A 25446-nucleotide genomic window follows, 5' to 3' on the forward strand; every position below is an offset into this window, starting at 1 on the left:
ATTCTGTAAATAATTTATAAGATTTAAAGCTATGCAGTTCTTCCCATTTCAGTTGAAAAATATCAAGAAATGTCTACTGCTAGAAAGGAAGACTAATATAATCTCATTTTTGTATCTTGTAATGTTTTCCTTTACTGTAATACTTACCACATTGCAGAGCAGTCAAAATTCACTAGGAGCCATTTGTGAGGATTAAAGTTAAATGAATCTGCAAACTGAGAATGGATAAATAAAAATGGAATTACAAAAGAGGAAAGGATCCATGTGCTAATGATGTGACTTTGTCAAATTGTCTGTATAACTATAAATCAGTTCCTGAATCAGGTCTTCATAATGTTCATATTGATGTCACCTTATTTAATAACTGTTGGGAGTTAAATCTTCATTTATTTTGGGAATGGAATTCACATTAGTTATAGAGTTAGGTTAGTGGTATTATCAACATTTTGAGCATTTGTTTACAATTATACTTTCTTGCTACATATCTTATGGAAAAGTGAATACCTTATTGTGATCTTAAATAAATAAATACATTTGCATACTCAGAAACATTCTGAGTTCACTGGGCTTCACATCACATTTTCCAATAATAATTCCCTATGCTTTCTACGTCCAAAAATATGGAACTAATACACATAAAGTTCATATATAGCAAGAAACTATATATGTAATTCAGAATCTGCACATCATATTCCTTCAAAAAATTACAACTGACTAGGAAGTTTTTTTGACAGGGTCTTTTCTTTCACTAGAAATTATTGTTTCATCTAAATCAAAAGGAAAACCACCAAAATGTAAGCACTTGTAGTAAATACATATTTATACACCATGTGCCAGGCCTGGTTTACTTGATATGTTTAGGTGGGGCATCAGAAGAAACCCAGGTGGTCAAGGATTTCAGTAAGGCTTTCTGTTTTAAGAAAGGCAGATGTCACCAGCCTTAAAAAGCTGGGGATGGATACCCAGCAGCACCTAGGTCTGACTATTCTATATTGCACTTTTCATTTCTCATTTGCTTCTCATAACCTTCCCTGTCACCTGTAAACAATTAACAAATGCTCCAATAAGAGAAGATGATCTGCCTGTCTCTCTAGCCATCTATCTATCCATCTATCTTGCTATCACCCTGTACTATATAAGGTAGGAAACCTATTCATGGTTGTTAAATATTTACTCTTATGACAAATGGTGGCCCAGACAAGGGAGCTGTTTCATTTCCTTCAGGAACCAATAACAATAATTTAAAAAAATATTCCCTCACAGGAAATTACAACAAGCTTCATTTGCTGATAAAAAAGAGACAAAAAGAAATGCTTTATTTGTGAGGGGGTTTTCCCACCTCTTCTTCATTACTCACTGCCTATCAGTGCTGTGTTTAAACTTCTGGCTTTACCAAACAGTAATATTTTCTCCACTGATGTGGAAGACAAGGACTTATCTGACTGAGGGGAGCAGCAGGAAATTGAAGTACTCTTATCTAAGCAACTGAATGCCAAGTAGCTCAGCAAGGCAGCGGAAAAGGAACAGCAGTGCTGTTAAGGGAATATTTCATTTAGGTCTCTTGGTTATTAAACCCTGTCTGTTTGAGATACAGCAACTCGCTCTACACTATACGAATTTCAGGATGTAAGAAGAAAACCAGACATAATGAGCTCATTAATTTGTCAAAATTATTTTTTCCTCACTTTTTGTGTAATGTAGGATGTTACAAATATGTCTTTAGCGATATTTGGGGAAAAGTTGCTCTTTTCTATTTGTTGATTCAGTACTACTTGTTACTCTGAATGACAAACTTCTTATAGAGGGGTACTCGCATAATCCCAGTATAAACCATTAAAAATTTAAAAATTCAAGTAATGTAATCGAATGTACAGGGATTAGTAGTGCAAACTGAGGTGCAGCTTATTCAGAGATTCTGGAAGAGCCATTAATCTTGGGCGCGTAAAAAACACACAAATTCTATAAAGGAGCAATGTTTCAGCAGGCTGCTAGAGAAAAAAAACACTCATTCACCTCCACTCCATTTAAAAGAGGCCTGAATTCAGGGCAGATGAAAGCACTTCCTGCATAGGCTGCATCAATGTGCATCCAGATATTTTCTTTATTACCTAAAAAAATAATTGAAGGAAATAAATTAAACAGCTGAATAGAAAGCCCAATTATTTTGTATGAAACCAAATGCCTGAGAGATTTCTCTTTCATGTTATTATTTTCCCAATTTGTAATTAAATTAAGAAATTAACTTGTTTCACCATCTGGGTTTTCATTAATATATAAATTGTGTATATAACGTATTATTCTTCCTTCCCACTTCTACTGGAAACAAGTTAAAGAAGCATAGAATCATAGAATATCCTGCATTGGAAAGGACCCATAGGGATCATCATATCTAGGTTTATCTTACTAAAATTAAGCAACATAAATTATTTTTTGGTTTTGATTTAAGAACCATTATAAAATACACTTTCAAAAATGTATCTAGAAATTTAGCTATCATTTCTATGGTAATAAAACTACTTTTGCAGGAGGAGATAGAATATTAGCTGTGCTTCCCACTTCTAACTCATGAATCACAAACACATTTCTAAACAGTATATTTTTTACATATTGATAAATGTGCATGCACATGCTTTTGAACTATGCGCAGTAAACTACTCATTTCAAGGATGGAGACAGGCAAAAGCAAGCACTGAAATGCTAAGAAAGTTCTACTTTTGATTAGTCACTGAATGGTTTCTGCAGAAATATTTTGGCATATGAGTAGCTCACACATAGTCTGTAATTGAGTATTCACACTCTACTAGAGAAGACTGTTTTAATGCACTCAGTAACAATCATGGTCAATCAGTTTATGGCTGAAGCCCATGTTTCACTGGCCACCAAATAATTCTGATGGTTATTTCCACATACAGAGGTACATCCACTGAGATCTGCAGTTGGGCACCAAGTTCATGCTGAAATTTGCATTCTTGTGAACTAAATTTTCTTTTTGCATGAATGTCTGGGAAAGCCAATAAAATATTTTTCACAACATCCACAACTCAGGTTTATTTTAAAGCATGTTGAAATTTTAACGGATTATCTATTTGTAAATATACTTGGTTTGAGACACTGCCTTTATATCATAGGACTGCTGCTCATGTATGCTAAGGAGAAAATTAAGCAGAAAAGCTAGCATGAGATTTGTGACTTCACTGGTATGCCATCCTTCTGCTGGGCTCTGCTACACAAGCAGGGAATCACTGAAGTGAAACACATGATTATTGCTACACCTAAACACATTGGTGCCACTATTTTAATATGTCTATAGGAATAACACAAACAGCAAAATAATCTGTAGCTGCTAAGCAAACTACTAGGAACCTGTTTAAAAAAAGAACTGGGAGAAGCCAAATCACTGGGGCTTGTGCTGAAAGGCAGCAAACCTCACAGAGCAAATGACCACCATGCAAGCCCCTGAATAAATTAACAGGACATCAAATTAAGCTGTGTTTCTATGAAGTTGCTTCCAGTGGCTTACAGCTATGGATTTCCTGTTCTAAATGTTCACTTGAAGAGATACGGTGTGCTTTGGTAGCATTTTCATCAGCCACCAAACATGGGATTTGACTGAGCCCTGCTGCAGATCAAAGCTTGACACAACAAACCATAACAGAGAAAGAAATACTTATGAGGAGTCCATTACTTGATCACTGTATTAAGCACACTGGCATTTGTCCTATTTTCTTGGAAGAGGAAGGAAATTGGGAAGGGGAGAGCAAGGATTAAGAATAGATGGGGATTTTTGGTGCATATTTCCCTCCCTTTTATAGTTATTAGAACCAGGCAGAAACAAAACACTTGGTGCAGAGTAGAATTAAGAGTTCAATATCAGTTTCCCTGATATTCAGCATTGTTCTAGATGCCCTTGCAGGTAGAAGGGCTTGAAGAAGTATGTTACAAACTGAAGCACTTAGAGTAATTCTTAACTGACAGTATTCCAAAATATGTCTCCCCCTAGAAAAGAAAACCTTAAGGCAATGTCCTCTAACTTTTTTAACAGCTTGAGAATGCACATTTCCTGCTTGACCTAATATTAGAAATAAAACTGTAACTGAATGTCTCATCTAAAAGTAGCTTTATTGTATTTGGACACTGACACTGCATAATGTCCTGGAAATGACTTAGCATGGCTTAAACTGGTATCTGCAGTTTTAGAAAGAAGCAGCAAAGACTTACAAATAGGACCCAGTTCTAACAGTTTGTCAAAGGAGCAGCAAGGGGTGGTTCCAAGTGTTGCACAGAACTGCAGAGCCAAAAAAGAAAAAAGTGTTACAGCACAGAAAATTACCAAAGGAGAAAAACAGTCTGCAAAGGCATCAATAAACAAAAAGAATAGACACTATAGAACAAAAAAAATTATGTTAGTCATCAGTGGAACTCAAGTAGTCCCTTAGTGGAACTTTTGAGACTGTGGGTGGGTTTTTTTTCAAAGCTCCCATTACAGTCCATTGAAGAAGATGCATAAAATAAAATGTTTATATAAAATTGAGTAATAAGTACTGTAATATAGGCACAGTGTTGTGCTAATACTATATTTTATGTATTTTCTGTATGTTCCACATGCTTATTGTGTGGCTCAATACTACCTTAACATATGCAAATCCAATCAAAATGACTTGCAGTTCATGGTACATAAGCAAATTCTGAACTTGAGCAACTCAAAGGTGCTGGAATTATTGTTGACAGAATAGATCGACAAATGTTGCTGTCTTGATCAGAGCCACAGCTCTGCAACAGAGATTTGTAACCAGTTTATGCTCAAGAGATTTCAACCTGGAACCTGTTCACTAGCAGCATATGTTCACTACTTGGCTTGCAGGACTTTTTCACAGAGAAACTTATTTCCCCATATTCATCCTAAAACACTGGAACAGTTCTTCCTTCATTCTGTTAATGTCTCATTTAATGTATCCTTCTGTGTGACCAGTGGACCAAAAGCAGAGGTAACATAAATGCTGAAGTTTCACAGTAGAAAGAGAATATAACTAGGTGAAAATAAGCTATTGTAATTATTGCGAATATGCAGGTAGAATTTTAATCAAAAAATTTCCAACTACCAAGGGCATATAAACTGATATTATTTTATTTTTCATTGCTACACTTATGCTTTAAACACCCTGTCTTATTTCTGAAAGCACTAATAAAGGCTGAGTATGCTTTTTGTCTTTTACTAGATTTTTTACATAATAAAGGACACTTTACACAGACCAATAAAGTATGTTGTGTTATAGTCGGAATATTGAAATAAAAAAGAGTTAGATAATTTATCCAAGGTCACACATAAACTACAGAACAGCTAGGACATGACTGTAAAAATGCCAAACCCAGAAGTTTGCTTCTTTAATTTTAGTATTTCATGTTACCTCTTCTGCCAAGGACACTGTCAAGCAACATATTTTGTTCCTACAGTTTTTCCCTATATAACTGGAACTAGATATATTTTTCTGTGTGTATGTGTCCTTTAGCAAATTCATGATGAGACCAATAAGAAGAAAAAGGAAAACCTAAATTATACTTGTCCATCCACTGGACTTTTCAAGAAACAAACATTCTGTCCCAAAAAAGCTTGAAAAAAGTAATTATTAAAATAAAAAAGGGACAATTCAGTATTTTTTCTATATTAATCTACTAAGAATTGGAGTTTGGAACAAATACAGTTCTGAAAATGAGAAGCACATTTTATGTATATAGTTAGTAAAATCCTAAGCTAACATATTTTTCCTTCAAGATAGCTGATCTTTATACTGGGCCCTCCTATATTCCTGAGACACAGAAGAACAGAAAACTGAAGTGCCTTGAGGTACATTTAAGAATTCTCTGGAAGACTAATCACCCAATGATAGAGGCTGCTCTGAAAAGATTGCAGGGTATTTTTTTAAATAGCAGGAAAATATTTGGTTTCTATTTTTTGTAAGAAGGCATGTGTATATGGAGTGAAAATGCATCTATCACAGTGGAGGGTACCATGATGAAAATGCCAGTTTTTTTATATGCATAAGGAAAATGCATATATTTGGAAATTAATAAAAAGAGTGCACTATAGATTTAACTCTGCTTTTACACATATATTTTATGGTAGATGGTATGAATTTTCTGACAAGATTAGAGTGAAATTGCCTTGGTTAGTCCAGCAATTACAATAATGATGGAGATTTATAACAAAAAATTACACATTATTGATATTACTTTTGTACTGCAGTTAAGGTATTCTCCTAATCAGGATAAGAAGCATGTTTTTTCAGTGAGAGATTATATGAGTTCAAACATATGCTTAGTTGTTTAAATAATGGCTTATTCTGTAAAGTATACCTCAATTTCTAAAATAATTTTGTTTTCCTCTCTGCAGGTGTCTAAGCCTCAAAGCTACTTTCTTTAATTCTCAGAAACCACTTAGAGTGACACCATCTGCCCTTGTCAGGACTCTCATTACCCCGCCTCAGTACTACAGAAAGAATCTAACTCAATTTGTAGCCTGTGTAACACCAGAAAAATCACATTTGTACAAAGAGCAGGGCACAAACTGCATCACAGAAATGGGACTGATGGCTCAGTATAGCCTGCAGGCCTTTTCCTTTCAGGTTGTGCACTTCAAATTTGACTCAGCCCTTGGTTGTGAATACAAAGCAGCTAAAATGCTTAAGTCAGTCATCTCATGTATTACTTTCCTGAAATGGAGAGCTATGTCAGGAAACATACATGAATCCTTATGATTCCTGAGAGCAATTACTCTCAATCTTTTCAACTGGAAGACCTCCTACAGCTATTGAAAAAGATGTGACACATTTTGCATGGTTCCACCACAAAGCTTTTCATTTGCAAATAACTAAAATGAGGCAGAACTTTCAATGTTCACATATTGTTTTTATTTTCTCCTATTCAGTTCTTGCCATCTTGCACTCATGAAAATGTCTGTGGCCTGAATAAAACTGCAACAGTTCTCTAAACCACCATTCAGTATTTTACAGAACAGCAACCATTCACAAACTGTGGGTTAAGAAACATCATCCTAGACATCTGTACATGTCTGAAGAATGTTTCTTCCCAAAGGAAATCTGTGGTCAGGATCTAAGTGTTCTACTGAAAAGACGGCTTCTCTGTCAGTCCGGTTCTGATTTATTGTTTCCCGAGTGAGTCTGGATACAAAAAGCCTGCTTCTTAATATCCTGTGGATCACATTCAGAAGAGTCATTTCATCTAAAATCAGAGAGATTTCATGCTGGGCAGCAGGCAATTGTGTTGTAGCAGCTTTATACTGGCTGAGGTCGTTGAAGTATATTGTATATGCCAGCTGCAATCTATCAGTGCTGACTTATGAAAGAGAGCACAAAGCTCACAGGCCACCTACACACATTTAGGTGAGCTAGACTTGAATGCAGTGGGTACTCTATCTGAATTTAGGAGTGCTTAACTTAGTGGTCTTCACTTTTAAGCATCCCAGCCAACATTCTGCCAACACTGAGCTCTGTCTCAAGCTGGGAGCACAGGGCCCAACTGAGAGAGGCATTAACACACAGGTTTAACCACCAGTGTGTGTCGACAGTTAATGAAATGAACATGACTGCAGCATGTGTTTTAAAGCTCCCCCTTTCATTTGGGGACAGATCAAGGGCTGCACATCATCTATGCTGGAAAATGGCTCCTTAGTAAATTGTGGCAACTTTAGTGCCTCAACACCTGACATGGTTAAGTGCTTTGTTTGCACAGTCTGCTTGCTTTACTATATGAAAATATGTCTGTTTCAGTTTCTGCAAAAGCATTTTGATAGAGATGAATTAACACAAGTGTGAACTCAGAAATAAAAGAAAGAAAACAAAAGTACAGATCAGGGTACCTAGTGGCAACAGCTTTTACTGAACGAAATGATATACACCTTACTAGTGCTACAGGACATTGATGGTGGGTAGGAATGCAAATATTCCTTTTAAAGATAATGCCTCTCCCCAAAAAAGGCTGACTGCCAAATCCTATGTATGTGAAAAGCAAACCTTTAGCTAACATATTGCTGTAATGACAGAATCTGTTTCACATCAAGTTAATCTGACCCTGATTCGCCACTCACCTCTACAGGGAAAGCACTGCTATCAAGTTCAGTATAATGATTCTTCATTTATTCATTAAGAGGAGAAAGATGCCTATAAGGCATTACAATTTACTTGTATTTTCTTTTTAATCTCTTACAAAACCTTTTCTTGCTTCTAAGGGAGACTGTAGCAGCTTGGATGCAAACAAGACATCTTCATTAGGAATGATGTCTCTGCTGTCACAAGTCTCTTCAGGCAGAATTTCTTCCATCAAACTTGTTGCTTTGATGTTGGATCACTCCCCTTAGTGAAGGATCAGTGAATACAGGGAGACAAGGAATCGAGTGGCGTAAGGTGTTTCCCTGGCAATGTGCATATCTTTGTCGCCAGAACAAAATACAACAGCATCAAATTACTCAGGAACAAAAGAAATGGAAAGGCTTTTGAAATTTGCAAGCCAAAAAAGGGAGCACTAATACAGTGCATGGACTGCTGCTCAGCATGACAGAGAGTTAACACACCTTTTGAGTTAAGAGGCCAGCCATACCGATAATGAGATCTAGTTTAAGCTAAAGCTGACATATTTTATGTACACAAATAAATGGAAGACTCGATACAGGCTGTATTAACTCAGGCAGAGCCTCTGCTGCCTTTGAAAGCCTGCACAGCTAAACAAACAGAAGAAGAAAAACAGCAGTTAAATCACCCTCTGTAAAGGTGTCACTGAATACATAAATTAGAAACTTTTTTTCTCTTGTATACATAGAAAAATTAATAAGACCTGAATATTTATAAGGGGAAAATTGCATTTTTTTTTGCTAATGGACAAAAGCTGAGGAAAAAAGACATTCACAGATATTGCATGAAGATATCCTGCTGTACTTGTAATAATTTAAAATTAACAGTGAGATATAGAAACAGGATCCTGTGTAAGGTATTATGAGTTAGGATCATAAAACAGAGACACAAAACATGCCCTGTGGCATGTTCTTCGCCTCAATAGGTGCGTCCCACAGAAAAAAGTTCTTTTTGGAATCTCTAGAAATGCTTTTTTTCTCAGTCAGAATCTTGTTATATTGTAAAGCAATTGACAGGATGTGCTTGGTCATCCTAAGGACTCACTAGTTCTAGGCACCCTAGAAATTAGCAGCGTTCTGCACATATGAAAACCACTTCTCATTCTAGTCATCCTCATATTACATAAAAACATTTCCTAAAGGTTAATAACAAGAAGAGTAAAAAGATTATATTTTAAAAGAGCCTGGTGAAATTTAAGCTTCTTTGTCCCATTTGGCACTAATCCATGAGTATAAGCAAGCTTAATCTTCTAATTCTTCTGAAAACAGTTCATAGAAATTTAAGTCACATTATCTCTTTTCAAAATGTTACAACATGAAAGAAAAGAAACAACCACTGTCGGACATGACTTTTCTGTGAAAAAAAAGTGACTTATTTTTGAATCTTTTAAAAAATCCCATTTCTGAAGTTCTCAGTTTCTAAATTAATTGTGTGAGGATTTTTTCTTCAGTGGAGGCCAGTAAAAACATATTCTCTGTAGCATGTTATACCCTTAAGGAACCTATACAGCCTGTGGTCACTATCAAGTTTAGTAGAGCATAATGCTTGGAAATAAGCAAAGAACTTTATTGGTGATGTACAAAACCACATCAGAAGTTACTTACTTCATGGGAAAAAATCAAATGGCAAAATCTTGTTTTAACTTGAAGTAATAACAATATTCTGAACTGGTAGGAGGAGCAGATCTGATGAATAAGCAATTTTTCTTTTTGATCAGGTACTTATCATGGTAGAACCAAACTTTAGAATTTTAGAATTTTATCTAATCTAACAATACTTTATGTCAAAACTTGGGGGATTATGAGCTTAAGCTATTGATACATAACTATATTTGCCTTTGCTGTCCTGCTGCGGAAGCAGGAATCTTTGGGAAAAAAAAAAAAAAAAAGTTGACAGATAACAAGAAATGGTGACACCTAAACCTTCCACATCTGCATTCTCCATAGCTCATTTGCTAGAGATTAATTACATACTCACAACTACCTGACTGTGTCTGATCTTGATGATATTTTGGGTATGTTATGGAGATTCATTTTTTTGCTAAAGTACTATCAGGAGGAAACTACTGTTTCTTGAAGACACTTGAGCTTGAGATAGCATCATTTAATTTATTGCCTTTAAACTTGCTTTTTATTTGTAAGTAAGTTGGAACCTGAAAAATAAAGGTAAACAGTTCAGAATTCAGGAATTAGGACATTATACCACTGCAGGACTACATCCAACTATAAAATTGACCCCAAACATCATTTTGCTGAGAAGTGCAACGAGCTGCTCAAATTATTTTCTCCTCCTGCACAAAAGAATACTCATGGAACATCTCCTAGTATTCTAGCCCAGCTGCCTACCAGTGCCTCTGTTAGGGATGAGACCATCTATTCATGTCAAAAGAATCTTATCCACTGATTTCTTAAAATCCAGTACTCACAAAGAATGGTATAAGACCAGCAGCTTTGTCTTCATCCAGTACTTTCTTCAGGGCTGAACCACAAACACTGAATGTGTCATCTGAAGGAACACTTTTAATCTTCACAGCAGCAATTAGTGCAGCTCTTTCCACAGATGAATGAGCCTACAAGGAAATGGGCAAGTTTTAAGATCAACACCTTTTACTGGAATGTAAGAAGTTCATATGAATTTGCAAACTAAAAAAGTAAGTCCTTTCAAGTAAAGCCGTACTTGAGATCCTAGGACTGTTGATGGTATGTAACAGATACATACTTCTCCCCCTTTCTTATCAGTAGATGGACACACATATATATATATACATACACATAAATACACACACACACAAAATAAACTAACCTGACACACCCTTGAGAACATTGCCACGATCGCATTAGACAAGAGTTCCATTAACCTTAATGAGAGCTTTAATGTATATGGTAGGATTGATGTAGAGCTTCAGGATTTGGCTCTAGATCAATGAAAAGATGTGCAGACAATCATCTTGTCTGATAATGATTCAGGTGTCTGCTAGCATATTTTTATGGTGTATAGCTTTTCTGAACTCTAAAATTATACATGTCACAGTATGATACAGACAGGTATTTTCTTACATGACCATTTTTTTTCTGATTACATACTAACTACATTGTGGTTCGATCATTCATTCACGTTTTTAGGCAAATAAGGATCATTCCCAATATGTTATTTTATTCACAACACACTTAATTTGAATGCCCCTGAAATAATATTCTTTTAGAAAATAAATCACATCTCTGTAAATAAAAACAAAGTTATCACTAAGAAATTCTCATAAATTTGTGAAGTACAATAGAATAATTACAGGAATAAAAACTCCACTGACAATGAAAGATATATTAGCCACAAAATAATCTCCTTTAAAGCATGATTAAAATAAACAACCAGAAAAGCTATTTTACCTTCTATAATTTCATTAATCATCATTAATTTGAAAGAGGAAAATGCCTCACCTTTTCCTATCATGACTATTCTCATTCACAATCTCCTTGTTGATTTTTGCCAGTGCCTAAGACTGCTTATTAATTCTATTTTAATTTAGCATATAATCGCAAAACAGAATTTTGTTGAACTAGACTAGATGAAGTTTTTGCCTTTCAGCTAAACATATTTCTAGAATGACGTGTTTTAAAGACAGATGTACCATTAATTTGTATCTCAGTAGTGCCCCTTTTCAATGTGCTTTGGTAACTAATTAGGCACCAACTTGAGAAAATTTGGAAGCCTAGACTTGAAATATAACTTTTTAAGTGGAAAAATGAGGTGTGTGGCATAGCAATACCATACTTCATTCAAGTGTACAATGAAAACTGTATTTTAGAAATTATTTATACTAGAATTGCAAATAAGCAAACTACAATAAAACACTGAGGTCGTTAGCCAGTCAGAACCCCTGAATTGCTTCATCAAGACTCAAAAATTGTAACAAGATTCTTTTCTAAATGCATTCTGGTATTGTTGGGCTCTATCAGTGAATAGTTTTCCCTTCCACAGAATGGCTTGCGTTGAACTTTCTTTCGTGGATTATTGCCTATGAGTCACACAGGTCTGTTCTTAATGCAGAAGGAACGGTGAGCTCGGTAACAATCTGCTTGGAAAGGTCAGCAGTATCTTAAGGCAAATCCTTCTGTAAACATAAGATCCTCTGACCTTCAGTAGGCAGAAAGGCCTGTCAGTCCTCATTTCAGGTCAGCCTCTTATATGGGACAAAAAAGTCAAAACAAGTAAAAGGTTTTGTGCATCACTGGGTCGGTCAGAGCTCTGGGACTGGTGGTCTGCACAATGCTGACCTTAGGGTCCCAAACAAACAAGAAGAAAGGATAAATATCCTTTGTGCCTCTTGAAAGCAGTTATCTTTTCTCATATTTTCTTGTCTTGAATCTTCCCACCATGCAAATGTAATCCCTCTTCCCACCAGCAAAGAGCAAGTGTAGTGTTAACTTCTGCAGTGCTACCTAACATATACTTAGTAGTAAATCAAAGTAAGGCTGAAACTTGGCCATTTTATTCTGCACATCAGATATTACTTTAAAATAAACAGTAAGTACTAAGAGGAGGCATTTTTCTGTATCATTGACACGTAGGAAAGAAAATGTCACGCATATTAAGAGAAACAACATTGCATGGCCCTGCAGTAGGATTACTGTGTTAGAAACATAGCAGCAGCAGAACTCACATGGGCAGAATTTGTTTTCATTAACATTAAAAGCCTCTCGTAGTCATGGCCTGCTGAGAATTTAGTGTAACTCAGTCTGCTAAATACTACTCACAGTCAGAAACCAAGGATTACATTTTATGTTTCCTTACAAGATTTCTTAGTTGGATTGGCAGATGGATATCTTAAGGGTTTTCTTTTTTAAAAGAGAAAAAAAGTATTTTCGCTTCTTCAAGTACTGTGACTGATTTGCTTTTATTCATGCATTAGGTTTTTCTGTGTACATGCATCTGTACCCATGCATGCATATAGGGGGAGGATGTTTGCTTGCATATGTGCTTGGTAGGAGGAAAATACTGTATGCACAGATGGACATAGAAGACTGGATGTAACAAAAGGTACCCTAGACTTACTAAACATGACTCAAATTAATATCCTATTTAATTATCTTTATTTACTTCAAACAAGCTCTTTATAAAGACACTGACATCTGGATATTTATCCTTTATATTATGATAGCACACATGACATTCCAGTTCAGTTACCACAGAATCATAGAATGGCCTGGGTTGGAAGGAACCTTACAGATCAACTAGTGCAAATCCCACTGTCATGGGCAGCAACATCTTCTACTAGACCAGGTTGCACAGAACCTCATACATGCTGGCCTTGAACACCTCCAGAGGTGGGACATACACAACTTCTATGGACAACCTGTTCCAATGCCTCACCACTCCCGCAATAAAGAATTTCTTTAGTATAATCACCCTACTCACAGTTTAAAATCATTCCCCCTTGCTCTGTTTACTACATGCTCTTGTAAAAAGGCCCCCCATGTCCTTCTTATAGGCTTTAAGTCATAATTATGTCACCCCAAAGCCTTCTCTTCTCCAGGCTGAAAAATCCTAATTCTCTCAGCCTTTTCTCACAGAAGAGGTGCTTCATTCCTCTGATCATCTTGATGTCCATCCTCTGTACTGTCTCCAACAGGTCCATGTCCCCCCTATGCTGGGGACCCCAGAGCTGGCTGCAGCACTGCAGGTGGGGTCTCACCAGAGCAGAGCACAAGGACAGAATCCCCTGCCTGGCCCTGCTGGCCCCACTGCTTTGGATGCAGCCAAGGACTTGTTTGGCTTTCTGGACTGTGAACACATTTTGCCAGCTCATGTCCAGCTTCTCATCCACCAGCACTCCAAAGTCCTTCTGGGAAGGGCTGCTCTCCATCTGTTTATCCCCAGCCTATCAGCATACTGGGGGTTGCCCTGATCCAGGTGCAGCACCTTGAACTTGGTCTTATATAAACCTCATGAGATACCCACGGAGCAGTTTTCAAGTTTTCAAGGTCCCTCTGGATGGCATCTCATCCTCAGGTATGTTAACTGCACCACTCAGCTCAGTGCCATCTTCAAATTTGCTGAGGGTGCACTCGATCCCTTTGTCTGTCATCAATGAAGACGTTAACACTGTTCCCAATACAGACCATTGTGGAATACACTTATGATGTACAGTAAGACTTAAACCACCAAAATCAAACAGTCACCAGTCCAAAGAGTTTATACTAAATTCACCTGCCTATTCAGATAGCAGAAATTGTTAAGTATAGACACTGTGTTTCCAAGTTAATGAGAGATACTCACCTGATCAGAAGCATAAGCCACCAGCCTGCCCATGATCTCTGCTTCTGTCAGCTCAGGTTTCTCTGACTGCACCTGTCTGATAGTCTTTGTCCTTGCAGCAAGCAGTGCAACCAGGGTGGCCTCACTTGCACTTCCCTGTGGGATAAATTGAGGGAAGATTCAAAATTAAAACATTGCAGAAGAAGAAAAGTGACATTCATTCTGTGTTAATCTGTGAAGTAGTTAACAGAAAATGCAGATGAGAAACTGTGCAATTTCATGTTTTTTAAAAATATGTCTGACAGCAAGGGAGGAATCTTGTTTGATCTTGGTCTCCTCCTTCCCAATGCCTCTGCCTTTTCTTTTCAATCTCTATACTTGTTCAGTTTAGGCAACAGCCTTGCAACCAAGAGCTACAAAGCTGGACTCACTAAGACTTAAATGTGAAAAGGCTCTCAAATCAGGCACCAGTCTGCTCTTAATTCATAACAATATCAGAGTAACTGTTGATTTCTGATACTCTGGATTTCTGCACATCTAAGTTCCATCACAACCTGAATGCCAACTCTCACTTCTATCAAGACACATGCCTAATTATACGCCTTCTTTCATGTTAGAATTACCTTGGGCAAGTAAATTATTGTGACTAAAAGAGAAAAAACCACTGAAATAGCAAAACTGCTATGATTCAATGTAATTAATTGTACTTCAAAGTATTAGTTATGTATGTTTTCTTCATCACCAACAAAGATGAAAAGAACAGTGACACATTATTTCTAAATTGCACTTTGACTCACAAAATACCAGTTTAAAATGTGTCTTGCATACACTGTGATAACAGAAATATTTTTTTTGGTATCAATTTATCAATAGATTTCACAGAAATTCTTCATACAGTTTTCATCTAGAAAATGCACCTGAAACATGCTCTAAACTACTCTTTTAAACTGTAAGTAGCAGTTTGTAAATACACACTCATAAATTTCAATGTACTGGGGAGTCTCTGAGCAAGATGAAGTTTTTAGACACTTTCAAAGTTGATTAAACATCTTGTGAATCATAACAGTGCTCTGAATAGAGTCACTTATTTTAGTAACTATGTCTCAGAAATAACCCCACTGTCAACAAAATATTTTGGAGTGATGTTTCTTGTCCTGTACCAAAATTCTCTCCTCCCTCTGTTGAAGACTTGAGTATAGTTACTAATTACAACAAATGTTTAAATATTTGGGAAGCAGTTTTATTTCCCTTAAGGTGAGCCTTATTTCATATGTGAGAATGATCCCAGTGAGTTCAGACTTTCTCCTACACTGAAATTGGCTGAGCTACTCATATGAGACCAAGCTCCCTTTTACATCTTTCATCTTTTGCCATCACGTCAACATCTCAACAGTGAATGAATGTAATCCAGCCGAAATTCAACAGAGTAATCAGGGAAAAGGACAGTCCTGAAACACTCATTGAATGTATTGCCAACGATTAATATATTTTATCTGCCTTTGGTAGTGTGAGATTTGAGGAATGTAGACCCAAAGGTATTAACACAAGCTGGAGAGTTTTGTGCACTAGTTTGCATTTCTTGTGCATTTTTTTCTACCTGCTGCTGCTGCATACAGTATTTCAGCAACTGAGGGAATTATTACAGATACAGTATGGAATTAGGATACAATTACTCCTTTTGGTCAAGTAAGGTAGAACTTCCATGGGGAGGCAAGGGGCAAAGGAAATTTGGTCTTTTAATTACAGAAAACATAATTTGGCCATATCCTCAAACAATGTTATTCTGTGTATGGTCTGTAGCAAGACAGAGATCTCATCACAATATCAGAACATGGAGAAATCCTCCTACTTTTTCTGTCTAAAAAGTCAAAATAGCTGAAATAAAATAATCATTTACACTGTAGGTGCATTTCTAGGATATTAATAGAATACACATATTACAAAAATGGGCATTAATGCATAGAAGAAAATGGCTGTAAGAAATTATAAAGGCTAAGGCATTAATTTGAGATCTGGAAATTTAGGCTCCCACTATTCTGGTGATGACCTGGCTGGATGGGCAAATGACTTAGGCTGAAGAATAGCCTCCGTTTCCTAAGATATCCTGGCTCTTCATCTATGCTGGTGCATAGTCAATGTATACAACAGTTCTTGTATGAATTTCCTTTTACTGAAACAAGGATGAAAAGAAAAGGGCCTGTTGCCTAGCTGAATTTTGCCTCCTGATATGCAGCTGAGACATAGCCTAAAGGTACCTGAATCCAGCAACTTGGAAATGCTTTTGGATGTCTCACAATAGACACAGGCTTTTCCCCCTTGCCTCAGTTTCCATAAATCACTTTTTTTATACTGAGTCACCTTTTTTACACTGAAGCTTTTCCCACTGCTTGCATTGCTTGGTTTGCAATGCTCTTCTATACACTTGGCACCAAAGTCTTGTGCTAAATATTTTTGAGGGAAAAAAACCCGCCTTGGTTCTTGAACTACTTGGCTAACTGACAAGTTAAGATAAATCAGCAGTGTTCTTTGCCAGGCCAAAGATAATTTTGTCCCACCCCTAAAATACTTTTTCTTTGCAGAGCAAGAAAACTCTTTAAAATTCAAAGCAGGTACACTTTCCAGCAATTTATCTAGAATGAACAGCAGGTTACAAACTTCAGGAAGAAAGTTGCTTTCTCGCTTATTTTTGAAAGCTGTTTTTTCTCCTCTTGAATGCTGTTTTCTGCATTAAGTGAAGGATGATGATACCTTTGCTTTTACCACAGGCAAACAAAGGTTGCCATGGCAAGCAGGCTCAAGAGGCGGAGGAAATATCAGCAAGAGCTGATGTTCATGTCCACCAGAGCTCTGAACTGAAATTTTCTTTCATCTTTTGCCATTTTGAAGTGTCATCTTGCACACAACAACAAAGTGCTTCATATTGACATAGACTTTCAAATGTAATTAAGAGGCAATTTTCACAGGCTCAGTTTTACCCAATAGCACAATAATTACTTGGCATTTAGGAACAGAATGACTGGCACTTTCACACACGTTGCCTTTGCATCACGCTCTCTTGCTTGGATCATTATTGTTTCAAGAGCAAGACAAGATCTACAGCCCAAATGACTGCATCATAAGCTGGAACAGAGAGCCCACTTCGATTCTGAAAATGACCAGTTTCTGATGAAAATTATGGGCAATCCAGCACTGTCAGCCTGGGGGGAAATATTTCCTGCTGATAACAATCAGGCATAATTGCTTGCTTTACTGGTACAAAATAGATGCTGCTACGATGCATGAGGGAAGCTTGATTTCTTCAACATAAAGCTCTCCCAGGCAATCATAATGATAAAAATACTAACAGAGCAAGCAGATGAGTAAAAAACTATATGTATACTGGAAATACACTGGTGTAGGTACAGGTCCATCTAGGATAATGAGAGCATTTAGATTAAATTCATTCTTTCCTGGGAAGATGTTGGGAAGAATTAATTGGAATACACTGTAGGCATTTGCAGCTGAGATCAAAGAAAGAAGCATTTAAATCAGATGTACATTAGAAGCCTGTCTTTGGATAAAATGGATTGTGCCCTGGCCTTCAATGACCAGACTTCAGAGATTATCACAGGAGCACAGAACAATTATTTACATTTCAATCTTCTTCATGGAAGCAATCTATTTCAGATAGAATAATAGCTGTGACCAGAGTTGCATTTGCAGAATGATCATGTGCTAGTGGAGCCATGGCCGACAAACAACATAGCTCTATTATGCATGCAAGATTGCCCATTGATGATATATTCATTATTGTTCAGGTTTTCTGCTCAGACATTTTAAGTTTCATTCAGCAGTCAATGTCAAAGTTTGGGGACTTTTTTCTAGTTTGGATATGCAGTGTAGTTTCAAAATTGTATTATCTATTGGTAGAACTGCTTAGGTTCACTTCATTTTACTATAATATTCTGATATTTCCTTTTGTTATATAAGAAAAACTTTAAAAAATTTCAACCTCTTTGGCAAAAATTGATAAAATTTTTACTACATTCTGCTATTTTTATTTATCAATGTTTATCTCCAAGGTTCTGTGGAAACTAACTGAAATAAACAATTGAACATATAAAAGGTGGACTTCTAACCTCAGCTATGAAACACTGCTGCATATTGTTGATAAGTATGAGCTCAGTTCACTGAGTAACAAGCGAAAGTCTCCATCCTACAATTCTGATTTGAATTTTAAGCCTGAATTTTAAATTTAACTACTAACAATTCCTCACTGAGAAGTGTTTTAGAAATCAGCTGCTCTAAAAACAAAAGCAATACTTTCATGAATGATCCTGCCTACCTATAAACATTCTCACAGACCATCAGTGCTTCTGGAAATTTGAAAGGAACCCATGTGGCAGTGAAAAAAAAGAAAATATTCTTCATTAGTGTCCCAGTATAAAGATTTTACAAAATCATGGTTTCACAAACTCAATCTGTATTCTTTCTTCATGTCCCCTCTTACCTGAATGACTCCTCCACCTTGGCCATCCTTCCCAGCTAAAAACTCCTCAGGCAAATTAACCATCTTCCCTAGCCAATCCAGCATGACAGTCTCCAGCTCTGTGCAAGCTGGACTTGCAGCCTGTGTTGAAAAACAGAGCAGAGGGAATAATCTCACTAGACCATTAAGAGAAATCAGATCAACCAGAGCAAGAATAATTCTCTCTCTTACTCTCTTTCTTTTGCTATAGAGACTAGATTACTAATGTCACCAGCCAAGTTAGGGACCTGAAGACCATTTTGTGCATATAGTTTCTAACACTTACTAAAAAATATCAAAATAAGCCTTACATAGAACCATGACTATCAAATGTCAAAGCTAGGATTTGCATCTTGCATATTTTTTCTCAACATCAAATACCAACCACTTTTGAGAAGAGTATACCTCATATGAACCTCATATGGAGGGTGTAAGAAAATTTTCCATTCATCCAGATGAAAAGAGAAATAACAACAATGGCAACAATAATAACAAACAATAGTCATACTTATTACTGGATTGCCAGTATGTTTGCATTTCTATCACTAGCTCTAAATGTTGGTGATTTTTCAAAAACTTGTATGAGGAAATAGCCTTTTATTCCTGGAATCATTCAGGGTGTCTATGTGAAAACCCTCAATTCATCAAGGAAATTTACCTACAAAAATACTCCTGTGACTTCACTGCTAATAATAAATAATTTCATTGTAGAATGTTACTGAAATGCTTAAAATCCTAGCAAAGTGAAACACCGTTACCACACACCAGAGTAAACTCACCCAAGAGAAGCCCACACATCCTATTCCACCACACAACATATCTGCAAGAAGAGCTGGGAAGGACGAGGCTGCAGGGAAGTAGGCAAAAAAGTACGGACTGTGCCAGTGAGTCACCTGTATTAAGTAGAAAATAGTTATTTTTAACTAACACAGGAAGCAGAAACAATTTGTCACAAAATCAAAAAAGGTTAGAGGTTGTGACAAGCCAACAGTTCTTGACTACCTGGCTGTAATACAGGATTCCATTTTTTAGAAAAACTTACCTTGGTTTTTTTTTGTGATTTTTTTAGCCATCTTTTACTCAAAATAAAAATAAGTTCTCACCCCAACCCCCCAACAGCTCCAAAATCAGAGCTCTCCATTTTCCTTTCCAGAAGACAAGATTTGCGTGGGTCATGGCAGCCTGAGCTTCTGTGCAAGCTCAGGCTCACTGCTCTTGAGTCTCTACTGTCAGGGACTCTCTGGTATTTTGGTTTTCCATCTCTGCCATGCAGCAGACGTAGGAAGAGTGTCTTCAGTGCAGCAGAAGTCCACAGAACTCTCTTGTCCACACTCTCATGTTGCTTGTTAATTCTCAGGCAGTGAATCTGACCAAACAGCTCCTCACCACAAAATGAAACAACCCATCCCAGTATATAATACCTTATGTAGAAAATTAAACTCTCATCTCCCTTTAACAAGTTGTGATTTATATACAATTCCATTTTGTATGAACTAATATGAGAGAACAACATGGTAACTGCATAAATGGTAGTCAATTGTCTTGCCAAAGCAATGTTTAGAATTCTCTTATGTAACATCCAAGCAATTTTAAGGATCTGTGAGATACTTGATAGTGCTCCACAACTCCAATCTAATAAAATTTGAAAGCAGGAAATGCACAGCCACAGAGCAGTGTTCAGTGGAAATAATGTGATATGCTATATGTTTGGCAAAAATAGCTTTTACATTCAAGGTAAAAGGCAAGTTTTTCAAAAAAGTGCTTCCACCGCTGTAAGTAATAATTCAGCAGATCTATGTAAGATTTTTTTCATAGCTGGAAGTCTAGAGGCTAGCCTTTTCTTACATCATTCTGTTTCCTTTTTAGTACTGGAATTCTTCTATTACAGCTGGAGGATAGTATGACTATACATTCTCTCTTGCCTGAGTTCAGTGTTTCTGTGCTGTTTTGTGCCACATTCATTCTCTGATGAATTTTAGCTTTTACACTCCTCTCTCCCAGTCTGTAATAAGGTTTCTGGTTCTAGAGCTAACTCAGGAATTGCTACACCACACTGTTCTGCATGCTGCAAATAACCTGTTTATTTTTCTAACCTTCCTCATGCCAACAACCAGCTCTTCTTTAAGGGATGTGGTCCATGCTAAGGGGAAGCTGTCTAAACTCTTGACAGAATGAATCAGGTATCACTTCCCCTGCTGCAGTGTACCAATTTCAAATGTGCCCATCTCTTTCACATGAAAACATCTTCTATCCATGATAATTTTCCACTTTCTAAACTAGCCCTGTACCTGCTATGTTCAAGATTTTATTTTTAATGGTTACTAGGTTGAAACCTGTCAAATCAGTTATCCAAAGACAAGCCACTGTGAATCTTTTAAGCTGTATCTCGTATTTGGATATCCTTCTTTGCTGTAACAAATGTGGCAATGCCTTCCTTCACAAATCAGAAAAAAAAAATCCTGTATGGGACGTGGTTCTCCACAGGAAAACAATAAAATATTCAAGAAGCAGTGGTCCCCGATAGGATCCACATGCACAGACTTTCACTGATACCCGTAATGAGCCAGACCTGCCACTGTTCATCGCCCCAGCTCTAATCCTCTGTGATCTGTAAGACTTGTGACATTCATCTTAGGTTAATCAAGTTAAACTGACTGCTTGCTCGGAGCCATTTGCTTGATGAAACACAGCAGATTCCAGTTGCACCACTCACACAAAGCGAAAAAGCTAAAAGCCCTGGGGCAAGTGCAGCTGTGCTTCTTCCTCCTGCCTCCCCTTCCCCCGTCCCTGGAAGCAGCTGTAAAATTCTTTTTTTTCACCATGTTGGAACAGATACACTTAGTCAGATATTGCAAAGAGCCTGACATAATTGATGCCTGGTTTTTTTGCCCTCTGCTGATAAATAATGATTTACAAATGTCTTGGATTCACTCTAATTACCACTCTAGTGCTTGTCAGAGACATTCTATTTCCAAGATTTCTTCTAAGGATGTCTTTCTCTGGCTTGCTTAGTCTAAGAAATACTCTTCCTTTACCGCACACTAAGGATAAGTACTTCAGCTGAAAGTTCATAGATTAATGGATCCAGTGGGAGGAAAATTAGCATCTTGAGTTTGCAGTTACAACTACACTTGATCATTTTTGGCTCTAAAAAAGAAGGACAACAAAGCAAATCTGAGAGTGAAAGGAGACTGACATTTTTACATGCAGAACCTTTCCTACTGTCTGCCTGCTGTGGAGATCAGAGTTCTGCAGTTATTCCCTCTGTCTCTGTTTTAGAATCAGGAACCTAGTGCTATTATTGTCATTATCATTGGGTGGACTGCCCTTTGAAGGTCTACCTTACATTTCACAATTTCATGAGAAGTTTCACTTCTCATGAATGCTTTTCTCCTGCAGGGTGAAGACAGCAATAGCTACTGCATTATTATCACTTCACACAATTGATCCCTGCCCTTCTGAATGAATACCATTTTCACACTTTTAGTCATACAGTAAGTAGCGAATATCTGAACAAAACTAACACAGTAAAGATGTCAGCATGAATGAAACAATAATCACTTATGGGCCACCAATAGCTTACAGGCAAAACAAGGGTTTATGACATCATATTACTTATTCTTTCTGAAAAAGCCCTTTCTGAAGTTCTTCATTTAGATGGATATAAGACATTCCCGGGTCAAACAGTGGCTAAATCCTATAGATGAAAAACACTAGATGTACTTTTAAATGTTATTCTTGTCAGGAAAAACATGGGAAGAAGATTAAGGGAAAATATAACCTGAACAATTAGGGCAAAAACATCTTTGCACACTGACTGGATAACCTGGTAAGGAGAGCTTTAAATTATGAATGATGAGGGACGGAGAGGAAAATCCAGAAGGACCCAGCTGGCAAGCAAAGGGGGAAGGATAACATGGACATGAGAGAACTCAGAAAGAAGCTAAGGCTAAAGCAGACCGATCCCCAGTATATCTACACAAATTGGGAAGTGCTGGGAGGGCAGCATTAAGGCAGGGCCAGAACAGAGGAGCTCTCACATTTTTTCTGGGGAATCAACACAAAGAGGTGCCTCTCTGAAGCACCCATAAGCTGTGGCACAACACCTGGGGAACAAACAGAAGGAAACAGAAGGCTGTGTGCAGGTACAGGGCTGTGATTTCACTGGGATCACAGAGATGCTGTGGCATTGCTCGCATGACTGAAGTGCTGTATGCAGCAGATGAGGAAGGCTCCTCAGGAAGGTCAGACCAGGAAGGCGAGGCAGAGGATAGTCCTTTATGGAAGAGAACAGCAGGAATGCACTGGCCTCTGCCTAAGAACGGACAATCAGCCAGTCAAGAACTTGTGAGTCAGGACTGGTGAAGATATAAAAATGGGCAATATTTGGGGGTATATGTCTGCTACAGACCACCTGATCAGCAGCACATGAGTGCAGCATTCAGACAGCTGGACGAAACCTCATGTTCATAGGTCGTAGTCCTTACATCTGCTGGACAGACAACACAGCAGGACACAGTCTGGAGGGTTCTGGAGTGCACTGATAATTACCTACCACAGGAAACTGTGGAGGAACTGACAAAAATGTGGGACATGCTGTGGGACTGCACATTCACCAACAGGAAAGAAGCGGTGAAGGAGTGCCCAGGGCTGCATTCAAAGCAGTGTGGGCAGCAGGGGAGAGAGAATATGTGCTCTTTGTGTCTCTAACATTTCACACCAGTGGAAAAATTTAGGATAGAATGATTTTTCTTCAGAATATATCACTTCATAAAAGTAAATTTATTTGCAGGGCACATAAATATCAAGAAAAAGTCAATTTAGTTAAGAGAGAACATGACATGTTGATGACATAATTGGAATTCAATGTTTCATTTTCTACTCTCGAGTGATTAATCTCTTATTTTTTAATGCATTATTATTTTATTGGAAGTTCTCAGGTGTTCAAAGTGTTTTCTACTTCACAGACATTACTATTTTCCTACAACGAAAAAGAAAAGGCAATTGTATCTATGAGAAGCAATTAAAGTATTTGCATATGTTGGACATAATTCTCTTATCTAATCTGCATTGATTTAATTCCCTTGGATTTAAGACTTGATCCTCAAATCTTTGAAAAGAGTGCAGAGGTTTCAGCTGACTTCAGTGGAGCTTTTGCCTGTTCAAGTACAGTAGGCTGGCTCCAAGGAAAACAAGATAAAATCATATTGTATATCCAATATTTACATTGGTCAATGAAAAGGAATTGGCATCATAGTACACTAGCTAAAGCCATTTCAATTGTGATGTCCAGTCCCATCACAACCTAGCTGCATCTAGAGAAGAAATCCAAAGTGTTTATTGAAGAGATCCAAAGGAGGAATTCCTCATTACCATCTACTAATAATTCAGTTATCTTCAAGCTACTTAAAAGCCTAAAGAGACAAGTACATATTTAAAATAAAAAAGGTGTTCCATGAGTGGAAAAACAAGAAAATTTGAGGTCTGAACAAATGCCAGATGCTTTGCCAAATGTTCTGCATTGTCTGTCCAAACCTGATCTTTTCAAGGACTACTATTTAGGCAGTGGTTGTCTGCCTTAGAAGTTACGAGAAGTAGTTGACATTTAAGAGACAATGTCAACAGAACAAGTATTGGGAAGAATCCTTTCTAGTCAACTCTCTAATAAAAAGAAGTCTCCTAAGAGAATTTTAACATTTAAAGATCAGCTTGAAGAAACACTTTGGGCACAGCAGACTAATAAAAATACTATTTTGTAAAATATTTACTGTGCTATGAAAGTAGTAAAAATATCACATGAAATTGAACGTTCTGGTTTTGCCTTAAACAGTTCAAAGGAGGAAAGGGAATTATTTTCAAAAGTAAACCATGCATGAAGCAAAATAATGATTTGATTATTTCTAGGAAGAATGGAAAACATTAGTTAGATCATATTCAACATGTAAAGCTGACTCCTGCCTTCCAGAAGTTAATCAGTGTGGGTACTTATGTTGGTAAACCCACACTTTCTTTAAGGTGTTTGAAAACCTAAATGCAGTATTGAACATTGCACTACAGTTCCATTTTTCTTACCCCTGGCATAATGATCTTCTCAATGTCTTTAAAGACATCCTCAAAGCTCTCAGGATCCTGGGGTGCACAGTCTGCGATGAGGGGCCGTAGGTATCCTGGTTCCACATCTGGGAACACCTGTCGTTTGTCTATCTTCTCCAGGTAATCCGCAACATAGTCCACCATCTGCTTCCCTCTCTTGCGGAATTCTGCAGCATCCATGGGTATCGGAGTTTAGGGCCTATTCTCAGAAAAACACTTGAAAAGAAAGAGAAAAAACAATCAATTTTGAAAGAGAATTTTACCAGTTTTAAAGCTGTTATTCCTAGGATTTATAGGAAGACTCATATGGTCATGATACGAGTAGATTAGATTAATACAGATAGAGAATAAATTTAGCACAGAAGAATAGTAGAAGCACAATGATGAAGATTCAAAAATTACAGATTTATTTCCTACAGCTGCTGGTTGACACAAGGATATGGCACTGTTAAG

The 25446-nt window shown here is 37.2% G+C and overlaps 1 protein-coding gene across 2 annotated transcripts in view; it reads right to left on the reverse strand.

The window, feature by feature from the left end:
• The window catches only part of DDC (dopa decarboxylase), a 70861-nt gene that overhangs the window by 23647 nt on the left and 21768 nt on the right, over positions 1-25446 (reverse strand). For both annotated transcript variants that reach the window (XM_064429449.1, XM_064429445.1), the window contains exons 2-9: positions 24973-25209; positions 19680-19793; positions 18883-19002; positions 14415-14549; positions 10567-10710; positions 4219-4285; positions 2014-2108; positions 148-215 (exon numbers count right to left, since the gene is read on the reverse strand). In XM_064429449.1, the coding sequence (XP_064285519.1) occupies positions 148-215; positions 2014-2108; positions 4219-4285; positions 10567-10710; positions 14415-14549; positions 18883-19002; positions 19680-19793; positions 24973-25173 (944 nt within the window). In that variant the 5' untranslated portion in view covers positions 25174-25209. The remainder of the gene's footprint in view (positions 1-147; positions 216-2013; positions 2109-4218; positions 4286-10566; positions 10711-14414; positions 14550-18882; positions 19003-19679; positions 19794-24972; positions 25210-25446) is intronic.

This window comes from Passer domesticus, chromosome 1 (assembly GCF_036417665.1).
Source record: "Passer domesticus isolate bPasDom1 chromosome 1, bPasDom1.hap1, whole genome shotgun sequence".
NCBI classification, from domain to species: domain Eukaryota; kingdom Metazoa; phylum Chordata; class Aves; order Passeriformes; family Passeridae; genus Passer; species Passer domesticus.